Source organism: Lissotriton vulgaris, chromosome 7 (genome assembly GCF_964263255.1).
Source record: "Lissotriton vulgaris chromosome 7, aLisVul1.2, whole genome shotgun sequence".
Classification (NCBI taxonomy): domain Eukaryota; kingdom Metazoa; phylum Chordata; class Amphibia; order Caudata; family Salamandridae; genus Lissotriton; species Lissotriton vulgaris.
In genome coordinates, this window is record NC_141695.1 from 644,459,334 (window position 1) to 644,484,340 (window position 25,007).

The following is a 25,007-nucleotide window of genomic DNA, read 5'->3' on the forward strand; positions in this document are numbered from 1 at the left end:
TTAATGGAACTCTGCCTTCCTGACATTGTTGGAATGTTATGTTTCCTATCTGTGAATCAGTTGCTGTTATCTGCTGTTGATGGTTGTACTAATAAACCAGCTCTTCCAACTTATCCTGCTTAAGAGCTTTTATCACTGGCGACGAGGGTCAAGGCTTGAATGGGGACAAGCTTCTACAACCATCAACTCCCCAACATTTTTATTTGGACCTGGTTTGGATTGATTTTAATTTTTGGGATTCATCTTGGACTAACCACTGTGCTGGAGCACTGTACAGGTTCTTCCTACCATTTGAACTTGGACTTCTTATTTGAACTTTGGCCTAGATGCTTAAAACTACTTGAAATCCGCTTGATGTTTGATGCTTAAAACTGCTTGGAATCAGTTTGATGTTTGATGCTTAAAAATCGGCGATTTTATGATAAATTAAGAAATACTCCTACGATTCCACTCTGCAAGACTACTGGTTTGTTTGCACGTCACATGGATATTTCTTAAACAGGTAGAGATTTCTTTTTCCTTGTTTTGTTACCTGTTCAACTGCTTCGGTTGCCTCTCGAGACTTTGTTGTTCTTTGAACGAGCTCCGCGTGTGGCTTCACGTGTCGTCTGCCCGTTTCCTCAGCGCGTTCCCTGTCTTCTCCGACTTCATTCCAAGAGTGCCTCTTCAATACGTCACGACGCTGGAAACACAGAGAACGTGACACAACGCTGGAGATAGAATATTGACCTTTGACGTTCAACGCACGCAACGTGCAACGTCGCAGCGACCATCTTGGTTTACCGTTACCTTGACAACGCTCATTATTTTGAAACGCCGATTTCATTGTAACACGCAGATATGCGCTGCAACGCATTTTGGGATTATAATCACGCCGATGCGCACAGCAGCGCATTGGTATTTCTTCAGTAAGTTTCCTTAATACTACAACAGCGCATTTTCATTGTTATGGTAATTCATCACGCCGATGTGCACAGCAGTACACATTAGGATCACCACTTTGACTGTTCACGTCGATGTGCACGACAGCACATTTATTTTGCATGTTTTGTGTATAAGTCTTAATGATTTTCCTTCATTTTTGGATGTGTTATTATTTTTTTTTAAAAAGACAAAGGGGCACATGCATCAACCTATTTAGGAAGTGCAATTGGTGCAAATCGGTAAATTCGCGCGTTTGCACTTCCTAAATAAGTTTTTGGGATGCATCATGCATTTTTGTGAAAATCGCTATTTTAGCGATTTCCAAAAATGCGATTGCTTTTAAGGAATCACAATTTTGCGATTCCTTCAAAGCAATGCATCATTGTTTTGAAATTTGCGAATTTCAAAATAGGGAGTGCAAATTACCACGAGGTTGAACCTCGTGGTAATTTGCGAAAATGTTTAAATATGCACAAAAATGCATTTTTTAAAGTGTAATGTTACAAACACACATGTCCTTAGGACATGTGTGTGTGAAACATGCACTTAAAAATACATTACAGGGTTGCAGTGGGGGGTCCTTTGGACCCCCCCCTGCACCCATGTAATGCATGAACAAATTGCGATTCTGAAAAAGAAAATCGCAATTTGTTAAAGCCTTCCCATTGATCCCTATGGGCCTTTTGGCCCATAGGAATCAATGGGAATAGCGATTTTGCACTTTGTAAATCGCATAATATTTGCGATTCGGTAAAAATTGCGATTTTTACCGAATCACAAATATTTTAGGAAAATATACATGCATCCCATTTTGCGAATTCCAAATTGCGATTCCCTATTTTTCGCAATTTGGAATTCGCAAAAGGCCGGGATGATGCATGTGCCCCATTGGCTCTTCTTTCTTGAATGTAGTCTTATTGTTTATTGTTTTCTTATCCACATCAGTTTTACAACATGACTACTGCTTCCAGCATGTCACAACCCCCACCATTTCTTTCTGAGGAGGGTGAACCTATACTTCCTTGGAAAAGGTGGTGGAATCTCTTTGATTCCTATTCGGTGGCAATTGGTGGGGAAAAGTTTTCAGCTGCCAGAAAACAGGCAATTTTATTGCATAATTTAGAGGTTGAAGGTAGACACACTTATGATAGCATGGACACTATACCAGTGGGTGGTGCTGATGGTGAACCTTCTGATATTTTTGTAATGTCTATGTCTATGTCTATGTTAGAAAGTTATTTTGGGCCAAGAATTAATGTGGTCTTAGAACGCCATAGATTCTTTACTCGTGTACAAGCTCCTGTTGAACGTGTAGGTACCTATGTAGCTGTTTTGAAAACTCTCGCTCGCACTTGTGATTTCGGGGATGTATCTGAATCACTTGTAAGAGATCAGCATGTAAGATGTACTAATAGCACAAGAGTTCAAGAAAAATTATTATCTAAGAACCCTACTCTGAAAGAGGCTATGGCTATTGTAGAAGGCATGGAGAATACTTCTACTTGGGTTAAAGAAATAAGGAAAAATAAAGATTAAGCTAATCACACTTCGGTTGAAGTCAAAAAGAAAAGTCATGATGTTGTACATAGACTAGAAGAAGATGAATTTTTGGAAGAATCTCCTGATTCTATTGCTAAAGTTTCAACTAATGTAAGAAACAAATTGCCTCAAAAGAACTTGTCATCTCAGAAGGGTTCTCAAGAGAGTCGTCCTTTGTTTAATAGAGAGACTTCTTTATCCAAAGAACGTGATTTTCGACAACAACGCTCATTTTCTAACCAAAGATTGCGTTGTTTCAGATGTAGTAGTTTTTCTCACACTTCTAATTATCCAAATTGTTTTGCAAGAGATAGTATTTGTAACAATTGTGGGGGTAAAGGTGACTATGCTCGTGTTTGTAAGTCCAACAAAAAGAAAGAATCTAATGAAAATGTTTCTGACATTGTACGCACTGTAGTTGTTTCAAATGTAAAAGATATTGGAGCGAGTGTTGATTCTTAAAAGATTAATATGCCTGTTTGTGATATAGGTATTGACAAGTATATATTCAAGCTTATGGCAGATTCAGGATCTCCTTTTACTTTAATAGGTAACAAAATTTGGGATGAGGTTGTTGGTCTAGAAAATGTTCCACTGTTGCCTCCAGATATTGCTCCTTTAAGTTATGGTCGTTCAAAGATAGACATCTTGGGATATACAGTGGCTAAGATTTCTTTCAGAGGTAAAGAAATCACTGGCAAAGTTTATGTGGCTGTGAGAGGTGACAATCTTCTTGGGTGGAAACATCAACATGATTTTGGTATAATCCTTAATCTTTGTGCTAAAAATCCTCATGATCAAGCCATCTTTATGGAGGACTTAATTTCCTCTTCTCTTCCTCAAGGAGTTAGCACTGTGTCTGATTCTAACAACATTTTTTCTGAATTTCCTAAAGTGTTCTCAGATACATTGGGATGTTTAAAGGGATTTGAACACAAGATTGTTCTTAAGAAATCTGCTAAACCGTGTGTGCATAAGGTTAGAAAAGTCCCTAATATGATGGTTGAGCCTTTCAGATTGGAGATTGAGAAACTTTTGAAATTAGGAGTGATTGAGGAAATTGAGTCTTCAGAATGGTTAAGTCCAATAGTTTTGGCACCCAAGGATGGTGGAAAAGCGGTAAGAATGTGTGTGGATTTGCGTGGACTGAATGAATGTATTTGTGTTGATCGACAACCGTTACCAAATATTTCTGAATCTATTAGTATTTTGAAGGGAGCGAACATGTTTAGTGTTCTAGATCTCTCTTCTGCGTATCACCAAATTGTCTTACATCAGGATTCTAGACATTTAACATCCTTTGTTACACCCCTTGGTGCTTATCGGTTCTTGAGAATGCCCTTCGGGTTAGCCTCGGCTGCTGCCTGTTTTCAAAGGGTGATGAAAATGGTTCTTGGAGATCTACATAATGTTATGTTCTTCCAGGATGATATTTTGATGTATGGAGTGGATACCAGGGAGCATGATGCTGTCTTAAGATCAGTGTTAAATAGACTATCTGACAGGGGACTGACAGTTAAGAAAGTGAAGTGCAAAATTGGTTTGGACTCCGTTACTTATCTTGGGCATGTGATCTCTGGGAAGGGGATACAACCGAAGTTAGAATTGGCTGAGAGTATTGTTAAAGCACCGGCTCCAGAGGATACAGACCAGGCCAAGTCTTTCTTGGGCATGGCGGAATTTTATTCCAAATTTGTTAAAGGTTTTGCTAGCATTGTTGAGCCTATAAGATCTCTTTTCAAAAAGGGTGTACGTTTCACTTGGTCTAGTGATTGTGAAGAAGCATTTTGTTTGATAAAGAGTGAAATTGGAAAAATGCCCACTTTGGGTCATTTTGATGCTAAACTAAAAACCATTGTCACTACCGATGCCAGTCTTAACACCATCACTGCTAATGATATTTTCCTCCTGTGCTGGAATTTTCAAAAGTCCATTGATCATGACGAGCTGGGCTCGTCATCAGCCTGGTAGGAGGCTACTTCATGACGAGCCCAGCTCGTCATGAGCCTGGAAGGGGTTAAAGGTCTTGGCGCTGTACTTTCGCAAATTGTGAATGGAGAGGAGGTTGTGGTAGCTTTTGCTTCAAGAGCTTTGAAGGATGCAGAATTGAATTACTCTTGCATTGAAAGATAGTCATTGGCTGAGTTTTGGTCAATATATCATTTTAAGTTCTTTATATGGGGCATTCCGTTTATTGTGAGATCGGATCATCGCCCTCTTGTTCAGATATTTTCTTGTCATCAGAGTGACCATATGACGCCTAGATTGAAGAGATGGAGCGAAGGTCTATATCATTTTAAGTTCTTTTTATGGGGCATTCCGTTTATTGTGAGATCGGATCATCGCCCTCTTGTTCAGATATTTTCTTGTCATCAGAGTGACCATATGACGCCTAGATTGAAGAGATGGAGCGAAGGTCTACAGGAACAAGCCGGCGGACTGTTTATCCAGGTTGCCAATTGAAGGGGATTGTTTTTCAGGAAATTTGGAGTGTGTAAATTGGGTACTGGAATCTTCTTTGTCTAAGGATGAATGGTCAAGTTTTGTTGCTAATGATGTTATTTTTCAATCTTTGAGAGATATCATCAGAAAAGGGTGGCCTAGGTATGATCAACTGGATGGTGAATTAAACACTTATTGGACGGTCAGAAATGACTTGACATTTTGCCAAGGTAACTTGTTAAGAGGGGACAGACTAGTACCTCCAAATGATTTGCGTGATAAAGTTGTCAATTTGGCTCATGAGGGGCATCTTGGGAGGAATCTCACTAAGGCTCGCATCAGAGAGAGATACTGGTGGCCTAGTATGGATCGGATGGTGGAGGGTGTTGTGAAGGTTTGCCATTTATGTGCTGCTAATGACAAATCACACACCACGAGTCATTCTCCCCTTTCTCCAGTGGAAGTTCCTGCTACAGTTTGGACAAAGGTAGGGCTTGACATAGCGGGTCCTTTTGAGCTCATGCCTTCACATGAGAGGTTTGTAGTATTACTGGTGGATTACATCTCTAAGTGGGTGATTTCTAAATGCATGGGCATGGTGAATTCCAGAGCCATTATTGAGTTTCTGAAGAATGTATTTGTATCAGAGGGTGTGCCTAAATATGTACTTACGGACAATGGTGTACAATTTACCTCCAATGAGATGGATTTTTTCCTCAAAGATCTTGGGATTGTTCACCAGAAGACAGCTCTTTATTCGCCTCAGGCGAACGGTTTTACTGAACGAATGAATAGAGTTTTTAAGAGTTGTGCGCAGAGGGCTTTGCAGTCAAAGGTTTCTTTCAGTAGTGTGTTGAGGGAGACCTGGTGGGCACATCGCACAGTTCCAAATGCTATCATGCAAAAGTCTCCTTTTGAAGCATTGAGGGGAAGATTGGCTAATTCCAAGCTCAACCCTGCTTGGCTTCCTGAGAGAGGTCGTGGTGATAGTGTTGAGTGTGAGTTGAGATGGAGAGATGCGTTGGCTGAATATCAACGGAAGTATAAACAACGTTATGATGATAGGATGGCTGTCAAATTTAGGAAATGGAATGTTGGAGATAGTGTTCTTGTGAAGAAGCCAAAATATGGACACAAGGGTACTTCAAATTTCAGTGGTCCTTTCATCATTACTGCTATTAGGAAGAATGTTGTGACTCTAAACAATGGATGTACTTGGAACATGTCTAGATTGGCAAAGTACACAGAGTTTAAAGATCTTTCTAATAGTGCTTCTGTGTCTGATGATAATTCCAGTCATGCGTCCACTTCTTCTGATCCTAGCCGAGGTAATGTTCTTGGCAATTCAAGACTTGTGTAGGAGAGTAGGGTCTGCAATCCTATGGTCACCCCCGATTTTTGCTTTTTGCTTCACTGGTTTACGACTTTCCCTGGCTGTGGGCCTGCTAATCAGACCCACAGCCTCGCTGTTCTTAGGTGCATTTACCAATTGGTACTGGGCCACCTTATCAGTCCCTGTACAGTGTACTATAGGTACCCGGGGCATAGGTGTACCCAGGGCCTACCAGGGGCTGAAGCATGTATTATGCCACCCCTGGCTGGCCATCTAAACAGACACAACTGGCTGCACGACAGCTGGGGCAAGGTGGTGTAATCACCCTTTGCTTTAGATATAGTATCCCTATATCTAAACCTAAAATGGACACATATATTCCTATCAGTCACTCCTATGGCAGGCCTTATCAATCCTGAAGGCAGAGTGCTTGGAATTATGTGAGATGGTGCTCTGGCATGAGCTGAGCCCGTTTGCAGCTTGTGGAACCAAGTCCTAATAGCTGTTCCATGATAACGCTATACCATATACTCTTAAGTGCATTATGAACCTCGCGGTCAAATGCTAACTTTGGTATAACATTATCAAAACATGTCGAGTAAGGTATCATACGAATTGGAATACTACCCCCTCGCCAATTCTGGCGATGGGGTTAGCATTCCACCCTTCTAGAGGGACACGACATGTATGTAACTGTGAACCCCGGTTAAAGTTAACTCGAGCCTCAGCATCACAAAATGGATGCTGCCACCACAGACACAAGTCTGACCTCCTGCTGCTGGGAGTCCTTCTAGCGAGGGAGGCTTGGACAAAGGGTTTCCTGCCTTGGGAGGTGCTAGCACCACCCCAGACAGGATTTTGTGTATTAGGTAGGACAGGGCTGAAAGGAATGAGACATGCCTGGGGCACACAAGGTGTCCCTGTGCATACTCCGGTCTAAACCAGTTCCTGGGGCACTCCAGGCCCAAAGCTGGCGCAAGACCGGACAAAGGATAGGGGGCGTAACCACCCAGGGGAGGGACCTAGTCGTAGTGCAGCCCCCTTTAGCTGAATAAAGGTAGGAGCTGGTCCCATTCCAAATTAGATTATCCTGATCAACTCTACAAGAAGAAACTCTGGACTTCGACGCTCTGCTCCACAGAAGACTGAAGAAAATCTCCCTTGTGGGCAAGGAGTGTCCACCCTGCACCAGCAGGCACCATCAGCGTACAGCGGCTTCACCTTTTCGTCTTCCTGCAAGGATCCAGACTTCAGAGCCCGATGAGACCCGGACTCCCAGACCTCTCCGACCTCTACCCACATCTGCAGCACAGCTGATACCCGTGGGTGCGACGAGACACGTGGGACCAGCCATCTTGAAAGAAGCAGCACTTCGCTCCAGCACGACTTCCGAGGCATCCTCGTCCAAGTGCTTTGGGGACTGAGAAGCCCCGGCCCCGAGCAGCTCCTGCACCGAAGATCAGCCCTCCAGCATCCACGAGATCTGCGTGGGGCCCTTCTGCCTGTTTGCTGCTCGACGCGTTGTCTGGTCACTTGCCGGCTGGCTAGTGACCTCCTAGACTACGAGCTCCGACAACTTTGCTGCTGGTCTGGTTGCTCCAGACTGGCCCTTGCTCCCTTCCAAAAGAGGAGCACCCCGGACCCTCCTGGTCCACTCCAGACGCCGTTTCCACTCACCGCGGGGGTTGCCTTTGCCAAGGCCTGTTGAACCCAAATCCGGAGACGACACCGCCGACAGCGAGAGCCTGCGTGGGACAGCTCGTGCCTCCATCCTGGTCGTCGAAGACACCACCTGGTCCACTTACCTCAAGTTAGTATAGCGTGGTCCCAGCGATCCTACAACCTCTGGACAGCTACATTCCTTTGATTGACTTTCACATTCCACTTACTTAGTATATGGTTTGTCGTGGCCCTAGGGCGCCATTGTAAATCGTGCAACTTAAACGTATTTTTCCTAAGAGTTTGTCATGTGCTTAGCCCTCTGATCTCATAAAGAGTTCAGAGGTGTATGTTAGTTAATAAATACTTGTTTATTTTCATAACAACCTGTGTGGTGGCCTTTCACTTGGTATTCAAGGGGTTATATGTGGTAAAACAGCTGGCTTCACATGCCAAAAGAGTTTAGCCTAAGACTGCTTTGTCCATGCTACCATTAGGATAGCTGGTCTATAAAGTTGACTTACAACCAATCACCATAAGGGTTGTTTGGACTGATACAAGGTGATCACTAGAACTAGTGAGCATCATATATCAGGCCAACTTCTCACAACTTGTTCCTAGGACAAGACAAGCTCCTAGGAAGTTTATGGACTATGTTCTGTTTGAACTATTTTTACTTTGTTCTTCTGAAATGTTTTGTCTTTACATTCTTTTCTTTTCTTTTTACTTTGGTAGGGGGATGTGTTATGGTTACTATCCCTTTAATGGAACTCTGCCTTCCTGACATCATTATTGGAATGTTATGTTTCCTATCTGTGAATCAGTTGCTGTTATCTGCCGTTGATGGTTGTACTAATAAACCAGCTCTTCCAACTTATCCTGCTTAAGAGCTTTTATCAGCAGGGTATCGCATACAGGGCACAACAACTCTTGGAACCCCGCGCGCCCCACGCAGTCCGTGGGGACTACCTGCGGGTGAGCGGACTGTGACTGTCGAGGTCCCTGCATACGTCCTGCGTCACACTGCCAGTCCCAGCCTCATACCTTATGCCTCTGCTGATTCACTCCTAAATTACTGAGTCTGTCGGTGCGGGAGCGTGGGGGGTTGAGGTTGTTCTTGCACCAATCCTATGTGTGTAGGTCCCGTCTATATTACTGTTGCACTCCCCACCTCAGCTCACCTTGCTGTTCTGGACGCCACCACTCTGTCTCGTAGCCTGCTATCTGTTCCACTCCTCCCGTTTTCTCACCGTCGGCCTCTGCGGTTTGTGCCCTCCTCGCGGCTACCCCGGCTCCTGTGGCACTTTCGAAATGCGGACCCTCCTCCAAAGCTCCCAACTCCCTGCCTCTGCTGACATGTGTGGGGGATCGGCAGCTCTCCGGAGTAACAGCAGCTCTGTCGGTGCAGTCGGGTCCACGCGCCTCCGGCGCGCACCGGCCACCTTCTTCAACGCTCCGCTCCACTTCTCCCGTCCTCTCACCGCCGGCCTCTGCGGTCCGCGCCGGTTGGGGATCTCTTCCTGCGACCATCCCCGGCTCCCGGGCCACTCCAGAGATGAAGACCCTTCGACCAAGGCTCCTGATCTCCGACCTCTACTGATTTCACCCCTGTCGGATGTGGTAGCTTCTTGAAGCAACAGCGGTCGAAGTGATGCTATCAGGCTCACGCGCCTCTGGTATGCAACCGCCATAACCCTCGCCGTTCACCATCACCATCCCGCCGGGGGCTGGGACACAACCACCGATCACCAGTACCTGCATCCTACCTTCCGTGCACGGCCTCTCTCCTCCGTACTGCCGTCAGCGAGAGCAAAAAGGGGGCCTGGCAAGAGTCACAGAACAGGGGGGGAAGGAGGGGGAGAGCCAACGGAGTCCCCCCGATGTCGGCTCCTCACCACTTCTATAATCCCGGTCCTGGTTACTGTCTGCAACTCTCCAGCGACGCAGTCTTCACTGCATTCTTGTCCTCGGCTCGACCTCCGCTCCCCTTGGTATTTTAAGGCGGCACAGAGGTATTTTCGGCAGTATGGACCTGACACCATACCGGCATTGACTTATTGTGTTCTGCCCGTAATTTTCAGATCAGGATCCCGTCTGTGAGCGCAGGATATATACAGGATCACTTGTCGGCCCTCGGAGCTCTGGTCGGACGTGTCTAGTCCGCCATGCTGCTGGCCACGCCCCTCTAAAATCTTTTTTTTTGGGTAATTTGACACAAACTTTCTTTGTACTGCATGTACTAGAGCAATAGTTCCTAACCTTTCAACCCTTTTAAACCCTGCTGAATCTGTACTGGAAATCGTGGGTCTCTGTCTAAACAGTTTTTACTGCTTGTGATTCACAACCAGTACACAAAATAGATTTAATTCATAAACGAGAAAATATTTAAAAAACTGAATTTTAAGAGCAAGGTTGAAGCTTTTCTGTATTTGGTTTTATTTATAAAAGTCAATACTATATGTTAGACTTTAGCATATCACTTGGTCTTTTTTGCTCCTAATGTATGCTCTTTTTTGTTGCCACATTTCAGCCCTTCCTTTCAATCGTCCATACACAATTTTAGTTCCTAGACTTGCGCTACTTCTGTGAATCAAGCTAAGGAAACCAATTTAATTTTACCCCTCAGTTTCGAATTCTTTCATATTTACAGAGCGTTTAGAACTTTCAATCTTATATATATATATTTTTAATGAATATATACTTAATGAATCTGCTAAAACTATTTAATCTTCTAGCTAAATATTTGTGGATGCTCTGAGTAGGTCCTCAGAGGCCCACGGTATACAGGAACCCGAGGTTAAGAATCACATACTAGGGTACTCAGATTAAGATGCTCTTTATCACCTGTATTTGAGAGGGCCATATTCTTTAATATAGATATCTGAATTACCTCGTGGTGACAAGCATCATACATTATATTGTATTTGTGTTTTACAGGAACAGCAAAAGAAAACAGAACAGCAAGAAGAGTTGTCCAGTCTAGTTTGGATTTGTACCAGCACTCATTCAGCAACAAAAGTCATAATTATTGATGCAAATCAGCCTGGGAATATTTTAGACAGCTTTACTGCTTGCAACTCACATGTTCTTTGTAACACTAGTGTTCCAGGTAAGATGTAAAATATGGACTGAATGCTGTTAGATTGACATTATTTCTCTAGCCTTATGTCTTATAAAGCTGGAAGTCTTTTAGTGAACCATGATACTTTCTTCTGACAGCACATTAATTCCATGAGAGACTTACTTATTTCTGATTCTAAATACTATATCTAAAGCAAAGGGTGATTACACCACCTTGCCCCAGCTGATTGATCAGCCAGTTGTGTCAGATTTGGATGGCCATCCAGGGGTGGCATAATACATGCTGCAGCCCCTAGTAGGCCTTGGGTTTACTTATGCCCTGGGTACCTATGGTACACTGTAAAAGGGCGTACAAGAGTGACCCAATACCAATTGGTAAATGCACCTAAAGTACATGGATGTCAATTTAGAGAGAGAACAGCTAGGCTGTGGGTCTGATTAGCAGGCCCACTGCCAAGGAAAGTCGTAAACCAGTGAAGCAAAAAGCAAAAATCTGGGGTGACCATAGGATTGCAGAACCTACTCTCCTACAGCATTGCAGCTAGCAAGTCGAGTGTTCTCAAGCTGAGTGTCCCTAGAGAGATGGCAACACAGCAACAGCATTTAAGGAGCAAGGCTACTGTAAACAAGCACGGTAGCCTTTCACTTTCCTCCAGAAAAAAAACGAGAAAGGTGCAGAGAACGCTGAACAAAACACGGCTTCCCCGCAAAATGGATGCAAAAAAAACCAAGCTCTCGGCATTGCTGTGGCGGGGGTCGGGGGAGCGGCAGCGCATTCCTTTGAAGTCTGATGCCAAGGCTAAGACAAATGGTGGTGTGCGATGTGCACCCGGGGATCGGGGGAGCGGCAGCCTTTGAAGTCTGATGCCGAGGCACAGACAAATGGTGGTGTGTGATGTGGCTGGCACTGAGCACGCGCATAGCTCACATGAACTGTACGCGATCCGCAGGCTAGGTAGACTTTTCTTTTCCGCTTACTATAATCTCGCCTATTTATCCCTGTGGGATATAATAGGCTAGACATAAAAAGAAGAGAAAGTGTAGGAAAGGTGGACATCTGTTGGCCACAGTGCCAGTGGGCCAGGGAAATTCTATGCCAGTAAGGGAGAACTCCAACATTGGCACTGGCGAAGTCCCTCCTAGCTAACAAAAAGATCTGACTAGTCAGGCAACTGGCCAGTCTAAGTGGGTGGCTCCTCAGCTGACAGAACAGAGGGTGGAAGAAGGGTGTACAATATCAAGTGTAGTGACCCCCTACCCTGAAACAACAACTAGACCCCCAGAACCCAAAGAAGCCTGTATGTTAGCCACTTCACCTGCCAGGGAAGAGCTAAAGGCGTTGTTCTGGGCACTGACTGCAGTTAGTAGCCTCTGATGGGTCTTAGCCGTCATGGCAGCACTGTCCTTGGCATGGTGGCCTAGCCCCCTGCCAAATAGCAAGTTAGGCCCCCTGACCCTATTGGTCATGGTGGGTTGTTCAAACTGTGGGTAACCTCTGTGTGTAAGCTGGCCTTTGCCCTAGCTAAAGTAGAATTTGTAGAGGTGGGCACCTCTGAACCCAAACTAAAAAAGTGGGGTGGAGACACCAAAGAGCTAGGAAAGCAGCATTGTGAATTAGGTCCTGAAACTGTTGAGGTAGGCCAGTTCGCCAAAGGAACTGACCTGGACAGAAGGATGTAAGGCAGAGTAGGCCCTGCAACTTTCAACCCACTTCCTCTACTCTTCCTCCCCTGAAAGACTAGAAAGACTCTCCCAGGTTTGGAGTCTCCTGGCCTTTGAGTGTGAGGTGGGGGGGGGGGGGGTTGAGCTTGTGTGAGAAGCTGGATTTCTGTTGAACTAACCCCCTCCTCCCCCCCAAACACACATACTTTTTGCCAGACTACTGACACACTTTGACTTGATGTGCTCTGGGTCCCTACCCAACAGGTTCCCAGGGCCTGTGTTATTTCCCCAAAACTGTACCCAATTGGCATCTCTGGACACAGGTCAGCCCCTGTTAAATGGTACCACAGGTACCCAGGGCACTGTGACCAGGAAGGACCTCTAAGGGCAGCATCACTTATTGTGCCACCCTTAAAGGCCATGTACATTTACACTCACACACTGCCTTTGTAGGCTGTGTGTCTTGGTGCTGAACAAAGTGAAGAGTCGACATGGCACACTTCCCTGTGTGCCATACCTACAACCCACTGCCCTGGCATTGATCAGTCACTCCTCTAGCTAAGTGCACTATATCAGTGATGAGGGTACAGGTGCATGAGCCCTGTACCCCTACAGTGTCTAAGTCCATTCTTACTGAGCAGCGTGTGCACTCAGTAATCTATTTTAACAACTTAAATTCGTAGATTCACTTTTACAGTGTTCTAATCCCTGGCGTGCAAAAGGTGAAAAGGTTCTGCTAGACCTTTGGGCTTTGAGCAAAAGTGGGCATCCGGAAAATGTTCCAGGAACCTAATGCACTGCGTCTATCATTTGCATGAGTGTTAACCTTAAGTGTACATGCAATAGAAACAATATTTCTCCATTAACTTTAGCATAGTTAAACTGTGGTAAACAAACATTTAAACATTCAATGAAATATGACAGGCATCGACATCGTTGATTAGTAGCTCAATAATTGTTCATTGAGTGTTCTTCTCTGAATTTGTTAAATATTCACAAAGTCAAACACGAAGAAGACAAGTTCAGTTATACATCCCAATGCATTTCGGGCCACTGTCTGCCCTTCGTCAGGGGAATCTGTGAGGTAATGATAATGTGAATTACTCAACAGCATAGGCAGTGTATTCACGGCTAAACAATCAAAGGGGGCAGGAATTGTTAAAGTTGTACTGCAACGCGGTGCTTAGAGAGTAACCCAAGTTGGCAAAAGTGACAAACATAACCCAGATAGTCAACGTCAAGAAATACACGTGGAGAAAGCGCATCCAAGCACCCGTGCTAGAAGTTGAAAAAAACGGTGTAAAAAGCAGACCAGGGAGGAAATTGATAGTCAGACCGAGGTGCGGGGGGTGACCGTAAGGAAATGATGTCCGGATAATGCATCTATAGGAGGTGCAGGGTGGGGCAAGCGAGGAGCCTCAGATTGTGAGTCAGAATAGTCGTGGAAAACACGATAATGCAAGCTTACTGCGTGCTTTCCCTTTTAGCTCCACGACCCTCAGACAGAGATCCATGGATAACACACACACCATGGACCAGTAGGCGTCTCGCAGTTAACACGCAGTAAGCTCGCATTATCGTGTTTTCCACGACTATTCTGCCGGACCCTGTCAAGACACCTTCAGGCCCCGCGGGTCCGACTGGGAGCCCTTACGGGCCAGCGGCTTCTGCCCCGGCGCCGTTGGTTGCTTCGGCCCCGGCGCCGCCGTTGACTCCGGTACCTACGCCGCAGGGCCCCGCAGGATCCAGACCTGGATCCGGGTCATCGCCAGTCGACCTAACTACTCCTCCGCTGGCGTCGACCCCGAAGGTGTCGCTCCTGGTGCAGTCTTCGGACGACACCTGCCCGGTTTCAGCCCCGGTCCGGGTGCGACACCGGAGCGGTGCCGCTCAGCGCCTTCTCCGACGCCGATGGGTGATCACTTCACCTGCGACCCGGCTCCATAATTTTTGCCTGGTTTCCAGGAGATGGATGGCGAGGAGGACTGGGAGGGGTCTAAGGACCCTCTGGCACTACAGTGCCAGTTAAGCCAGTACTGGGCAGGTGAGCTGGAGGAGGCCAGTGGTCTGGACACTTCACCTGACACTGGATTCATCTCTCCTCCCTCCGTGGCTTCGGAGGAGTTTGCTACTTATAGTGTGGTGTTGAACAGGGCGGCCAAGGCTTTGGCTCTTGAGCTTCCTGTCGCGGCCATGAGGACTAAGCTTTTCAATGAGGTGCTCAAACCGCAGGCAGCTCCTCAGAGCCTCTACTGCCATTTAAGGAGGCCCTCACCGACTTTCTGATGGGCACCTGGTCCATGCCCTCTACAGGCCTACAGGCCTCCCTGTGGATCGGAACGTGGCCCGACACCATCGCTCGGCTCCGGCGACCCCTGCTTTCTGTCCATCCACCCCACCACCGAGAGCCTGGTGATCCAGGCCTCTACATCCCAGACCGCATTTCCGACTGCTCCTCCGGATCGGGAATCCAAAAGGTATGATCAGTTTGGGAAGAAACTTGTCTCCTCTCTGAGTTTGGGGCTGCGGACTGTCAACACCGCCTGCCTTTTGGGCTGTTACATCCACTCTCTGTGGGATACGATTGCGGACGTGCTGCCACAGTGTCCGGATGAGGCCCTGGCGGAGGGACGGAATGCAGCACTGTACTCAATTAGATGTGGACTTGACACCACGGACTCGCTGGGCAGAGCAATTTCCACAACGGTGGAGATTCGTCACCACACTTGGCTACGGTCTGCAAACCTCTCGCGGGGTTGTCGAGGCCACGCTCATGGACAAGCCCTTCGATGGCCGTCGCCTTTTTGGCGTCAACGCGGACAGTGCGCTAGAGCGCTTTAAGGACTCCAGGGCTATGGCCAAGTCCTTGGGCCTAGGCCGGCACCAGCAAACTTCCGCTTTCGTGGCCAAGGAAGGGGTGCCCCCACACGTCCAGCTAGCCACAGGACCAGTCTCAACGCAGTCGCGGACGTGGTTACTGCCGTGGCGGTGCCGGGGGACAACGGCAGGGTCAGTCCACATCCCCCCCCCGCAGCATCTGCCTCTAAGCCTTCCTAGTCCGACATTTCAGCCCTATTCGACGCCAGTGGAGGGCAGGGTTTGCCATCGCCTTCTCCACTGGCTTACCATGACGTTGGACAGGTGGGTGCTGCAAATCGTCCGAAGGAGCTACTCCCTTCCCTTCGATGCAACCCCTCCAGCCATGCCACCGCAGTACGACTGCATGTCGGGTGATCACTTGCAACTTCTGCAGGAGGAAGTTATGGCCCTCATGGCCAAGGGGGCCATCGAGCGTGTTCCTGGGCCAGAAATTGGATGTGGTTGCTATTGCCACTACTTTCTGGTTCCGAAGAAGGGCAAAGGAGGCCTACGCCCTATCTTGGACCTCCGCAGCATCAACAACTTCCTCCGGAAGGAGAAGTTCAAGATGCTGACTTTGGCTCAGGTCCTAGCTGCCCTAGACACTGGAGACTGGATGGTAGATTGGACTTGCAGGACACGTATTTCCACATCCCCGTCCTGCCGGCCCACTGGTGCTACCTGCGGTTCACGGTAGGCCATGAGCACTTTCAGTTTACCGTGCTCCCCTTCGGCCTCACCAGTGCCCCTCGGGTGTTCACAAAAGTGATGGCGGTGGTCGCAGCTCATCTGCGCCGATCACGGGTTACAGTCTTCTCCTATCTCGACGACTGACTGTTGAAGGCACGCTTGCCTCCATACCACGGCTGACCTCCTGCACCAGCTGGGGTTCTCCATCAACGTGCCGAAGTCACACCTGTGTCCCTCTCAGAAGCTCCTCTTCATCGAAGCGGTTCTGACTCTGCGCAGTTTCTGGTTTATCCTCCCGAACAGCAGGTTCAGGATATTCAGGCTCTGATTCCGATCTTTCAGCCTTTATCCCGGGTCTCGGTCAGGTTGACGTTGCGGCTTTGGGGCTGATGACCTGCATCCTACTGGTGCATCACGCCAGGTGGCGGATGCGGGCTCTGTAGTGGGACCTGAAGTTTCAGTGGTCCCAGCATCAGGGCAACCTGTCCGACCACGTCCTGATCCCGGAGGGCACTGCGAGACCGTTACAGTGGTGGCTCACGAACCGCGATTGGGTCAGCGGCAGATCCCTCTCCATACCCCAACCGGAGCGCGTAGTAGTGACGGATGCCTCCCTTCTGGGATGGGGAGGCCACATGGGAGAGGCGGAGATCAGAGGCCTCTGGTCTCCGGCGGAGTCCCGGCTCCATATCAACCTTCTGGAGCTGCGCCCGATCCGACTTGCACTGAAGGTACTCCTCCCTTCTGTCTGGGGCAGTGTAGTGCAGGTGTTCATGGACAACACCACCACCATGTGGTACTGCAACAAACAGGGCGGGGTGGGGTCGTGGACCCTATGCCAGGAGGCTCTGCGCCTCTGGCAGTGGCTGGAACATCAGGGCGTGACCCTGGTTGTTCAACACCTGGCAGGTTCCCTGAAAGCCAGGGTGGACGAACTCAGCCGTCGGTGCATGATGGATCACGAATGACATCTGAACTCGGACGTGGTGCAAGGCCTATTTCAGCAGTGGGGGGAGCCTTGATTAGATCTATTCGCCACAGAAGAGAACGCGCAATGTCATCAGTTCTGCACGTTGGAATTTCAAGGCGGCACTCGCCTCTCCGCCTATACCACTTCTACCCAGAGTGCTGAAGATCAGCCGCAAACGGGCCCAAGTTATTCTTGTGGCTCTTGACTAGTTTCTAATAGTCTGGTATCCCAAGCTACTCAGTATGGCAATCGATCTCTCGCTCCGCCTGCCTCTTCAGGAGAATCTTCTGTTACAGCAGCAGGGGAGGGTTCTCCACCCGAACCTGTCCAGCCTCCACCTCCTTGCGTGGAGATTGAGTGGCGGCAGTTGGCGTCTTTCGACCTGCCTCCGGAAGTTGTTTTGGCAGCCAGGCGTCCCTCCACTAAATCAGTATGCGCCCTCTGGTGGAATAAATTTGTGGCATGGTGTACAGCAAAGGTTGTGGATCCCCTTTCTGCCCCTCTTTCAGAGGTCATCTATTTATCCTGTCTTTGCTCTGTGCACTATCTAGGGCTATCTCTCTGCCATTTCAGCCTTTTTACGGCTTCCAGATCAGCCTTCCCTTTTCAAGTCCCCTGTTGTAAATAGATTCTTAAAGGCATTACGCACAAGTTCCCTCCTTTTCCTATGCCTCAGGGTGACTTGAACCTAGTTCTGACTTATCTGATGTGTGCTCCTTTTGTGCCACTTCAAAACTGTCCTCTTTGTCTTCTCACTCTAAAGACTGCTTTCCTGGTTGCCATCACCTCTGCCAGAAAAGTTCTTGAGCTCTGGGCTCTTTCTTCTAAACCTCTTTTTCTCTCTGTCCATCCAGACAAAGATGTTCTACGGACTCGTCCATCTTTTCTGGCAAAGGTTGTCACATCAGGCAGACCATCACTTTGCCCAACTTCTTTCCACCTCCTCATCCTTCTAAAAAGGAGGAGAGGCTCCACTGCCTGGACCCAAACTTGCGCTCTCATTCTACGTCAACCGCACGCAACAGTTCTGGGTCGATGACCAGCTCTTTGTTGGCTACTTGGGCGCCAAGAAAGGTCGGGCCGTTCACAAGCCGAACATCTCTCAATGGGTCTTTCTGTGCATTAAGGCTTGTTGTTCTTTGGCTAAAAAGGAGCCTCCGGTGGGGCTACGTGCCCATTCTACTAGGGCGACAGCAGCCACTACAGCTTTGGGACGGGGAGCTCCCTTCCATGTCAGGCAGCTACGAGGGCCTCGCTGCATGCGTTTATCAATCATTACTGCCTCGACAGCCAAGGACGGAGAGGCCGCTTCTTTGGCCGTTCTGTTCTACAGGACTTTCTGGTTTGATCTTGGTCCGCAGACCAACCACCGGGGTTGGTATTGCTGGGGTATATATTCTAAGGTAAGGAATCTATCACTATGTGTTTCTTTCAGATTCACAAGTTACTTATCTTCGGTAATGATATATCTGTAAGAAACATTAATAGTGATAGATTCCCTACCGCCCCACCCATCCTTCCCGTTCTGTGAACTGATTTCTAGTGTTTAGGTCATTCCTTTCAGGGCCCTAATTCCATGGCACCAGTGATCAGTTTCTTGCATGGCTCTGTGTTACTGCTACGGAAAGTTGTGTACAGAACTGATGTCAGCTCGTGTGGGCGTAACTAAGTAGCTCCAGCGACGTCATCCCAGCGCCAACGACACATGAGGAGCCGCACGATGATGCCTACCGACGTGCAGGGGTACTGCGGACGAAAACTCTCCGGATCCAGTCTGACTCCTCGGGGTAATTCTTAGGTAAGGAATCAATTACTACTAATGTTTCTTACAGATATATCGTTGCCGAAGGTAAGTAATTTGTGCTTTAACACGGTCAAGGACAGGTTGTTTCTTTTGTGAACCTACCTATGTTTAGTGCCTATTGTATAGGTTATTCTTCTCTGAAGATGAGCTCCCTGCTCAAGAGAACTTTTTCAGGTGGTAAGCGGGATTACCTATGTACCTGCTCCTGATGGAGCATTTTTCAATATGCTTATTAGCATTAATTATATTTACTTTGTTATCGCTTTTAGCGACCACCTTTCGAGGAATATATATATATATATATATATATATATATATATATCTCAATATAGGTATATGGATGTATGTGTGTGTGCATATATATATATCTTGTTGCGTTTCATTCCTCGGACAGTCAATCTCTTCCCCTTACTTATCCATGCAGGGGAGATCCTTTGGTTGTAATTCGTTGCCTTTAGGTGTTGGATCCTCCTCTGAGTTAGTAGAGAGCATGTCTCCTCTCTGGAATCTATGTGTAGCCTCGCTAATAGTTCAGCTTGGGTATTCTTTGTATCCTACATTTATTTAGCAACTCTTTTGCTATGCTTCTGCAAGTGGAAATAATTTGAGGGGGTCACCACACTGGTCCTGACACTGCTTTCAATGTCCTGGTGATGTGACTTCCATACAACTAAAGATACTTCATGCATGTGCTCCTCTTTTTGTTAGAGTTTTGCATACACGTAGCCTCAGCGTTGCTTCGTGTTATTTTGTGATAGTTCCGCATGTTACATAATTTTTTCATCCATTTTGGTGAATCCATTGTTCATGACTACTAGTTCTCACAACCTTATTGTCCATTTTCTTAGACTTGGTTGTTCTTTTGAATTGAATATTTTTGGTGGGTTAATGTCCATGCAAATCTCTTTTAGTGTGCTCTTTAAGGTGTCTTTATATTCTAACCTTTAGGGCTAATATTACGACTATCCATTGTTTTATTATTTGAATTCTTCTTTCTTTCCTTTTCAGAGAATATCGCCATCTATTATGGGTTGCACTTCTTTCTTGAAGATGCTCTTCTTGTGCTCATGTTTTTGACCTAATTATGTTAATGTTCAACAAAACTGAATTGCATTATAACCATAAAAATCAGAGTTAATATATACTTTCTATGTTTGATTGTTTTTCAGGTGCCATGGAAACAGACTACCCTACACGAGATGAACTACCTCAAGAGACTGAATCTGGACAGGCTGACAAGTCTTTATTGCTTGAAAGTTTGACGAGCAACAGTTCTTCCGGAAGTGATTCTCTTTCAGCAGGAGTCACAGTGGTTGGTTGCACGGCAGAGAGTAAAGAAGGGCCACCAATGCCTCCATCAGCTGATTTTGTGACAGTTGACACAGATAGGCAGTCAGGTAGTCTATGCATATCTTGATTTAATTATATGTTATGTTCGTTGTATTTGTGGATGTAGATACTGCTGTCATGTAGAGTAAGGCTTGGATATTTGCAAGTTGTTTTTGTTCGAAGAAGACTCAAGTCACCAGATGTGGTGTGATGACTCCTCTTGGTATACATTGTGAATGGATCCTCCTCACCTCCTCTCCCCCTCCCATGCCGACAGCATTAACTGGTGTGGAACTACCCTGAGCTTGGCTGAAATCCTCTTCTCTCTCCCCTGGCGCTGGTTCTCTGCCCTCCAGACGGCTGTAGGAGGGTGCGGGGCCCACGGGGCAAGGGCTGCTGGGAAGCTGCACAGAGCCCAGCTTAAATTGGACAATAATACACCACCATCCACCAGTGGGCCAATATAACACCGGGAGCCTATACCTGAGAAGCATCGTATTAATCTCCGTGAGGTTGGAATCCTGGTACCCTGAATCTCGCTCTACCCGAGCGATTTAACGACGTCGGGAGGCGGGGCTGCGTCTCTGCTGCTGCTGGCTTCTTGGGGGTCACCTGCCGCATGGTAGCCTGTGTACTGCCAATATCCCAATACAACCATGGGCAAAACCGATGGCAAACAGCAGAAAATATCATTTTAGGGCAGACAAACGGGTCGAGCTGGTGAGCCACCGGTGCTGGTGGAAGAGCAGCCCACACAGGTCCCAGAACCAAGCGTTAGTGAGGAGGATGTCTGCTCCATCTTATTGGACGTCAAGACAAGCCTGCATTCAATAGATGCTGAAATGGATAACCTCACAGCCCGACTAGATAGGGTGAACCAAAAGGTTGAGGTGCATGATAACAGAATCACACAACTGGAATCCCGAGTGTCAGACTCTGAAAACGCATTGGCCAAGAACCGCCAAAAGCTGTTAAAAATGGCCAAAGTGCTGGAAGTAATCTGTGCCAAAAATGAAGACTTGTAATCACATTCCATCGGAACAACATTCACATTACTGGCATACCGGAGTCAACAGTGATTTCAAAATGGAGGACTTCCTTGAATCCTTGCTGCATGATCTCTTTGGACCGGCACTGTCAGCAATGTTTAATGTTGAGAGAGTGTACCGCTCATTGAGCCCACGCCCTACACCGGGAGCTCTGCCGAACCCGATAATCGCTCGCCTATTGAACTACTGCGACAGGCATATGATCTTATCCAGAGCCTGAGAAATGGGAGAGGTCAAACATCAGGGCAAAACCTTATCATTTTACCCATGACTTTACTCTGACGATTCAGGCCGCAAGAAGAGAATTCCTGCCTGCCAACCGTCTCCTTCAACAGCTAGAGATTCCCTATGATCTCTTCTACCCGGCCAAAATTTGCACCACTTGCGGGGAGAAACCTCAATTTTCCACTGAACCTAAAGCTGCACTCACATATGTGAAACAGATCAGCAAAGAAAGAAAACGGGCTTCCGCTATATCTGATCGAGGAGAGGGCGGGGATCCAGTGACAATAACTGAAGCAAAGACCTGTGATGCGAACACAGCGATGGAGTAAAATGCGAACAAGGGAATGACCGGTCAAGCTGTAATATACTTGTGCTGGACCGCCTGAAGTGGGGACGACAAATATGGGACTTCGCCGGTTGTGCTTTATTCAACCAATTCCACAGAACACTCGGCCACCTTGATTTTAGGTCAGGGGAGACCACCTGGTGCGACCATGCTTTCACAGGATAATTCCCCTGCCATTGCTTCAAGTTGGGGTCATTTGATGGGGTGTGGGGGAAATGTCTCAACCTGTTTTTGGGGTTAGGAGTGGGTGGGGAAGTGGGAAGAGTTTCTTTTAAGTACGTCACTCCCAGAGATGCTCAGTATACAACAGTGCAGCATCCTGGAGATGGGAGGTACGCATGTTGGGATACTTTACATAAGTGTTTTTGTGTTTAGTTAAATTTGTTGCTTTAGGCTCATGCATGCAGGACGCCAAACCTAACATTTTCAGGCAGCCAACAATATCCAACTTTTCCGACCCACAGCTCAGCGCACTATAGACTGACAGGACTGTTTATTACCTGCTAGCATGGCGAACGTGACGTGTGTAACCTGGAAGATACGGGACCTAAAGGACCCCTGAAAATCCAGGTTGGTGCTCTCTCCAGAAGACACACCTGAACACAGCAGATACCGCTCTGCTCCGGGCCAGATGGTGCGGTGCGAATTACTCCTCAGGTTATTCAAACTATGCTCGCGGGGTGTCCATTTTGCTTAAAAAGGGTCTCCTGTGGTGCACCCTACACTCGATCATAGACAAGGCGGGACGATATTTTATACTGGTGGGCACACTTTGCGAGCAAAAGCTGATTATGGTTGCCACCTATGGCCCTAACACTGACAACCTATACTTCTTTCTCAATATTTTGTGGCAAGTCTCAGACTGCGGCACTTACCCAATCGTGTGGGGCGGGGACTTCAATGTAGCATTGCTGGGAACCCTTGATCGCTCTAGTGATAGGCTACAACACCCATGCTCAGCCTATTTCTTCAGCACACTTATTACCGACAATGCCCTCACTGACATATGGCGCCACACACATGACTTGCAGAGCAAGGGTACATGCTTTTCCTCCATACATGCCTCATGGTCTCGCATTTATTCTTGACTGATGACGAGGGATGTACTCACATGGGCTAAAGCGGTAACACACTTGCCCGGCACGCTGTCAGACCATTCACCAATCCGGTTGACACTTCAGACCCCACAGACTCTCCCTCTGATGGTCCTGTGGAGACTGCACCGCAGGTCCTGGACGAGGAGGTGTTTAAGACCGAGCTCGAGCTACCCATTACAGAATTCTTTGAGCTGAATAAGGGATCTGTCGCCTCACCTTACTACACACTGTGGGAGGCCATCAAGGTGACAATTGGGGAAACCTGTATTGCCAAGCAGGCCAGTGTTCTGAAGCGTTAAGAGGATCCCTAAAGAAACTAGAGTCGGAATTACAGAACCTGGAAGAGCTCTATAGCCGCAATCCACGTTTGGAAACGCTGGCTAACATCCGAAGTCCGTGTCTTGAGTTGCGCGACAATGGAGGAAGCTTGATTACATCCCCTGAAAAACCTCCAGCAGTTATGTCCTCCTTTTTAGCCCAGTTATACTCCACGTGGATTTGGAGTTGCTGCAAAGTTATTTGGAATCCATTGATCTACTCTGGTTAGAGTCCACTCACCGCAAATACACAGACTCTCCGATTATCTCAGAGGAGGTGGCACAAGTAATATCAAGCCTCCCCGGTGACAAAGCACCAGGTTCGGATGGACTGTTGCATTCTATAAACAATATTCATCCCCCATCTCATAGAGGTGTATCACGAGTCTGTGTCCACAGGTAAGCTTCCACCTACCCACTGCGAGACCCTCAACATTACGATTCTGAAGCCAGGTAAACAATCAGATTTCTGCGATTCCTACAGGCCTGTCTCTCTCATCAATTTAGATAATAAAATATGTGTGAAAATTCTAGCCAACCGCTTGCACCCCCTGATGCCACTGTTAGTGCGACCCGATCAGTCAGGGTTTATACCAGGGAGAGCCACATCCCACAACCAGTAACAGTCAGTTCTAAAATAGCCTGGTCTTTAACTTTTTTCTAGAAATCGCCTGAGGTTCGTAATCTGAAAGGTAGTGCATTCCACAATTTGGGCCCTAGATATTTAAAGGAAAGTCCCCCCCCCCCCCCACCGAAAGGAATGACAGCAAGGCCCAAGCAGCGTAAGTACAAAAGGAGGTCAAAGACATATGGAGACAAAAGGCGATTAAAATAATGAGGGGTGGTTTGAGTCTCTTGAGTCCAAGCTAAGGTGTCTTCTGTTCTTCAAGAGTACACTTAACCATAATGCAAGCAAGAATGGATAAACATTTGTGCTAAAGCTCCGTGTTTGGTTGTCCTCTCATACCACTGGGCCCTAATTGCCACCTTCAACACCACTGGGCCATCACTCCGATGCCTGGCGCCTAAAACTACCTGTGCCTATTTGTGTAAAAAAGAAAAAAAGGAATAAAAGCCCCACCTCTCAACCCTGTTGCTTCGGCCCCGTTTGCTGCACAGCAAGCATGGTTGGGCCCTAATGGTAGCGTGGAACATTGATCCTTGTTTCCCTTTTTGGTAGTAAAACTGCCATAAATGGGGTGCACTAGTGGAATAATGACCCTTTAAAAAATGTCAACACCCAAATCTCACCCCCTTCCTCAGAGCATCTCTCTGAGGACACTGTCTCTCTCCATTTGTAAATTAAAATAATTGTGGCCACATAGAGCCCCATCTTCTGGGCCATCTTTTCAAAGCATGGGCGAATTTTGGAAATTTGCAGTTTGCGAATTTGCGTATTCACGAATTCTCAATCCGCGAACTCTCGCGAATTTGTGGATTTTTTCTTTTTTTTGTGTTTGCAAGGGTTTCTGCCAGTTCGCAAGGGTTTTGTACCAGTTCGCAAACTCAAACTTACTTGTCGGGTCGCGACTATGTTGTTTCTACGTCTGGTTCATCACAGCACCCTCTGGTTCACCCATGCCACCCTCTGGTACATCACTGCCACCCTCTGGTACATCACTGCCACCCTCTAGTTCATCACTGTAGATTATGGGGGAAAAGGCAGCACACCTGCCCTGCT

General features: G+C 47.2%; 1 protein-coding gene across 4 annotated transcripts in view; it reads left to right on the top strand.

Moving 5' to 3' along the window:
• SPAG9 (sperm associated antigen 9) overlaps window positions 1-25,007 on the top strand; it is a 1,654,314-nt gene that overhangs the window by 947,572 nt on the left and 681,735 nt on the right. For all 4 annotated transcript variants that reach the window (XM_086930851.1, XM_086930853.1, XM_086930852.1 and 1 more), the window contains 2 exons: window positions 10,835-11,006; window positions 20,133-20,360. In XM_086930851.1, the coding sequence (XP_086786977.1) occupies window positions 10,835-11,006; window positions 20,133-20,360 (400 nt within the window). The remainder of the gene's footprint in view (window positions 1-10,834; window positions 11,007-20,132; window positions 20,361-25,007) is intronic.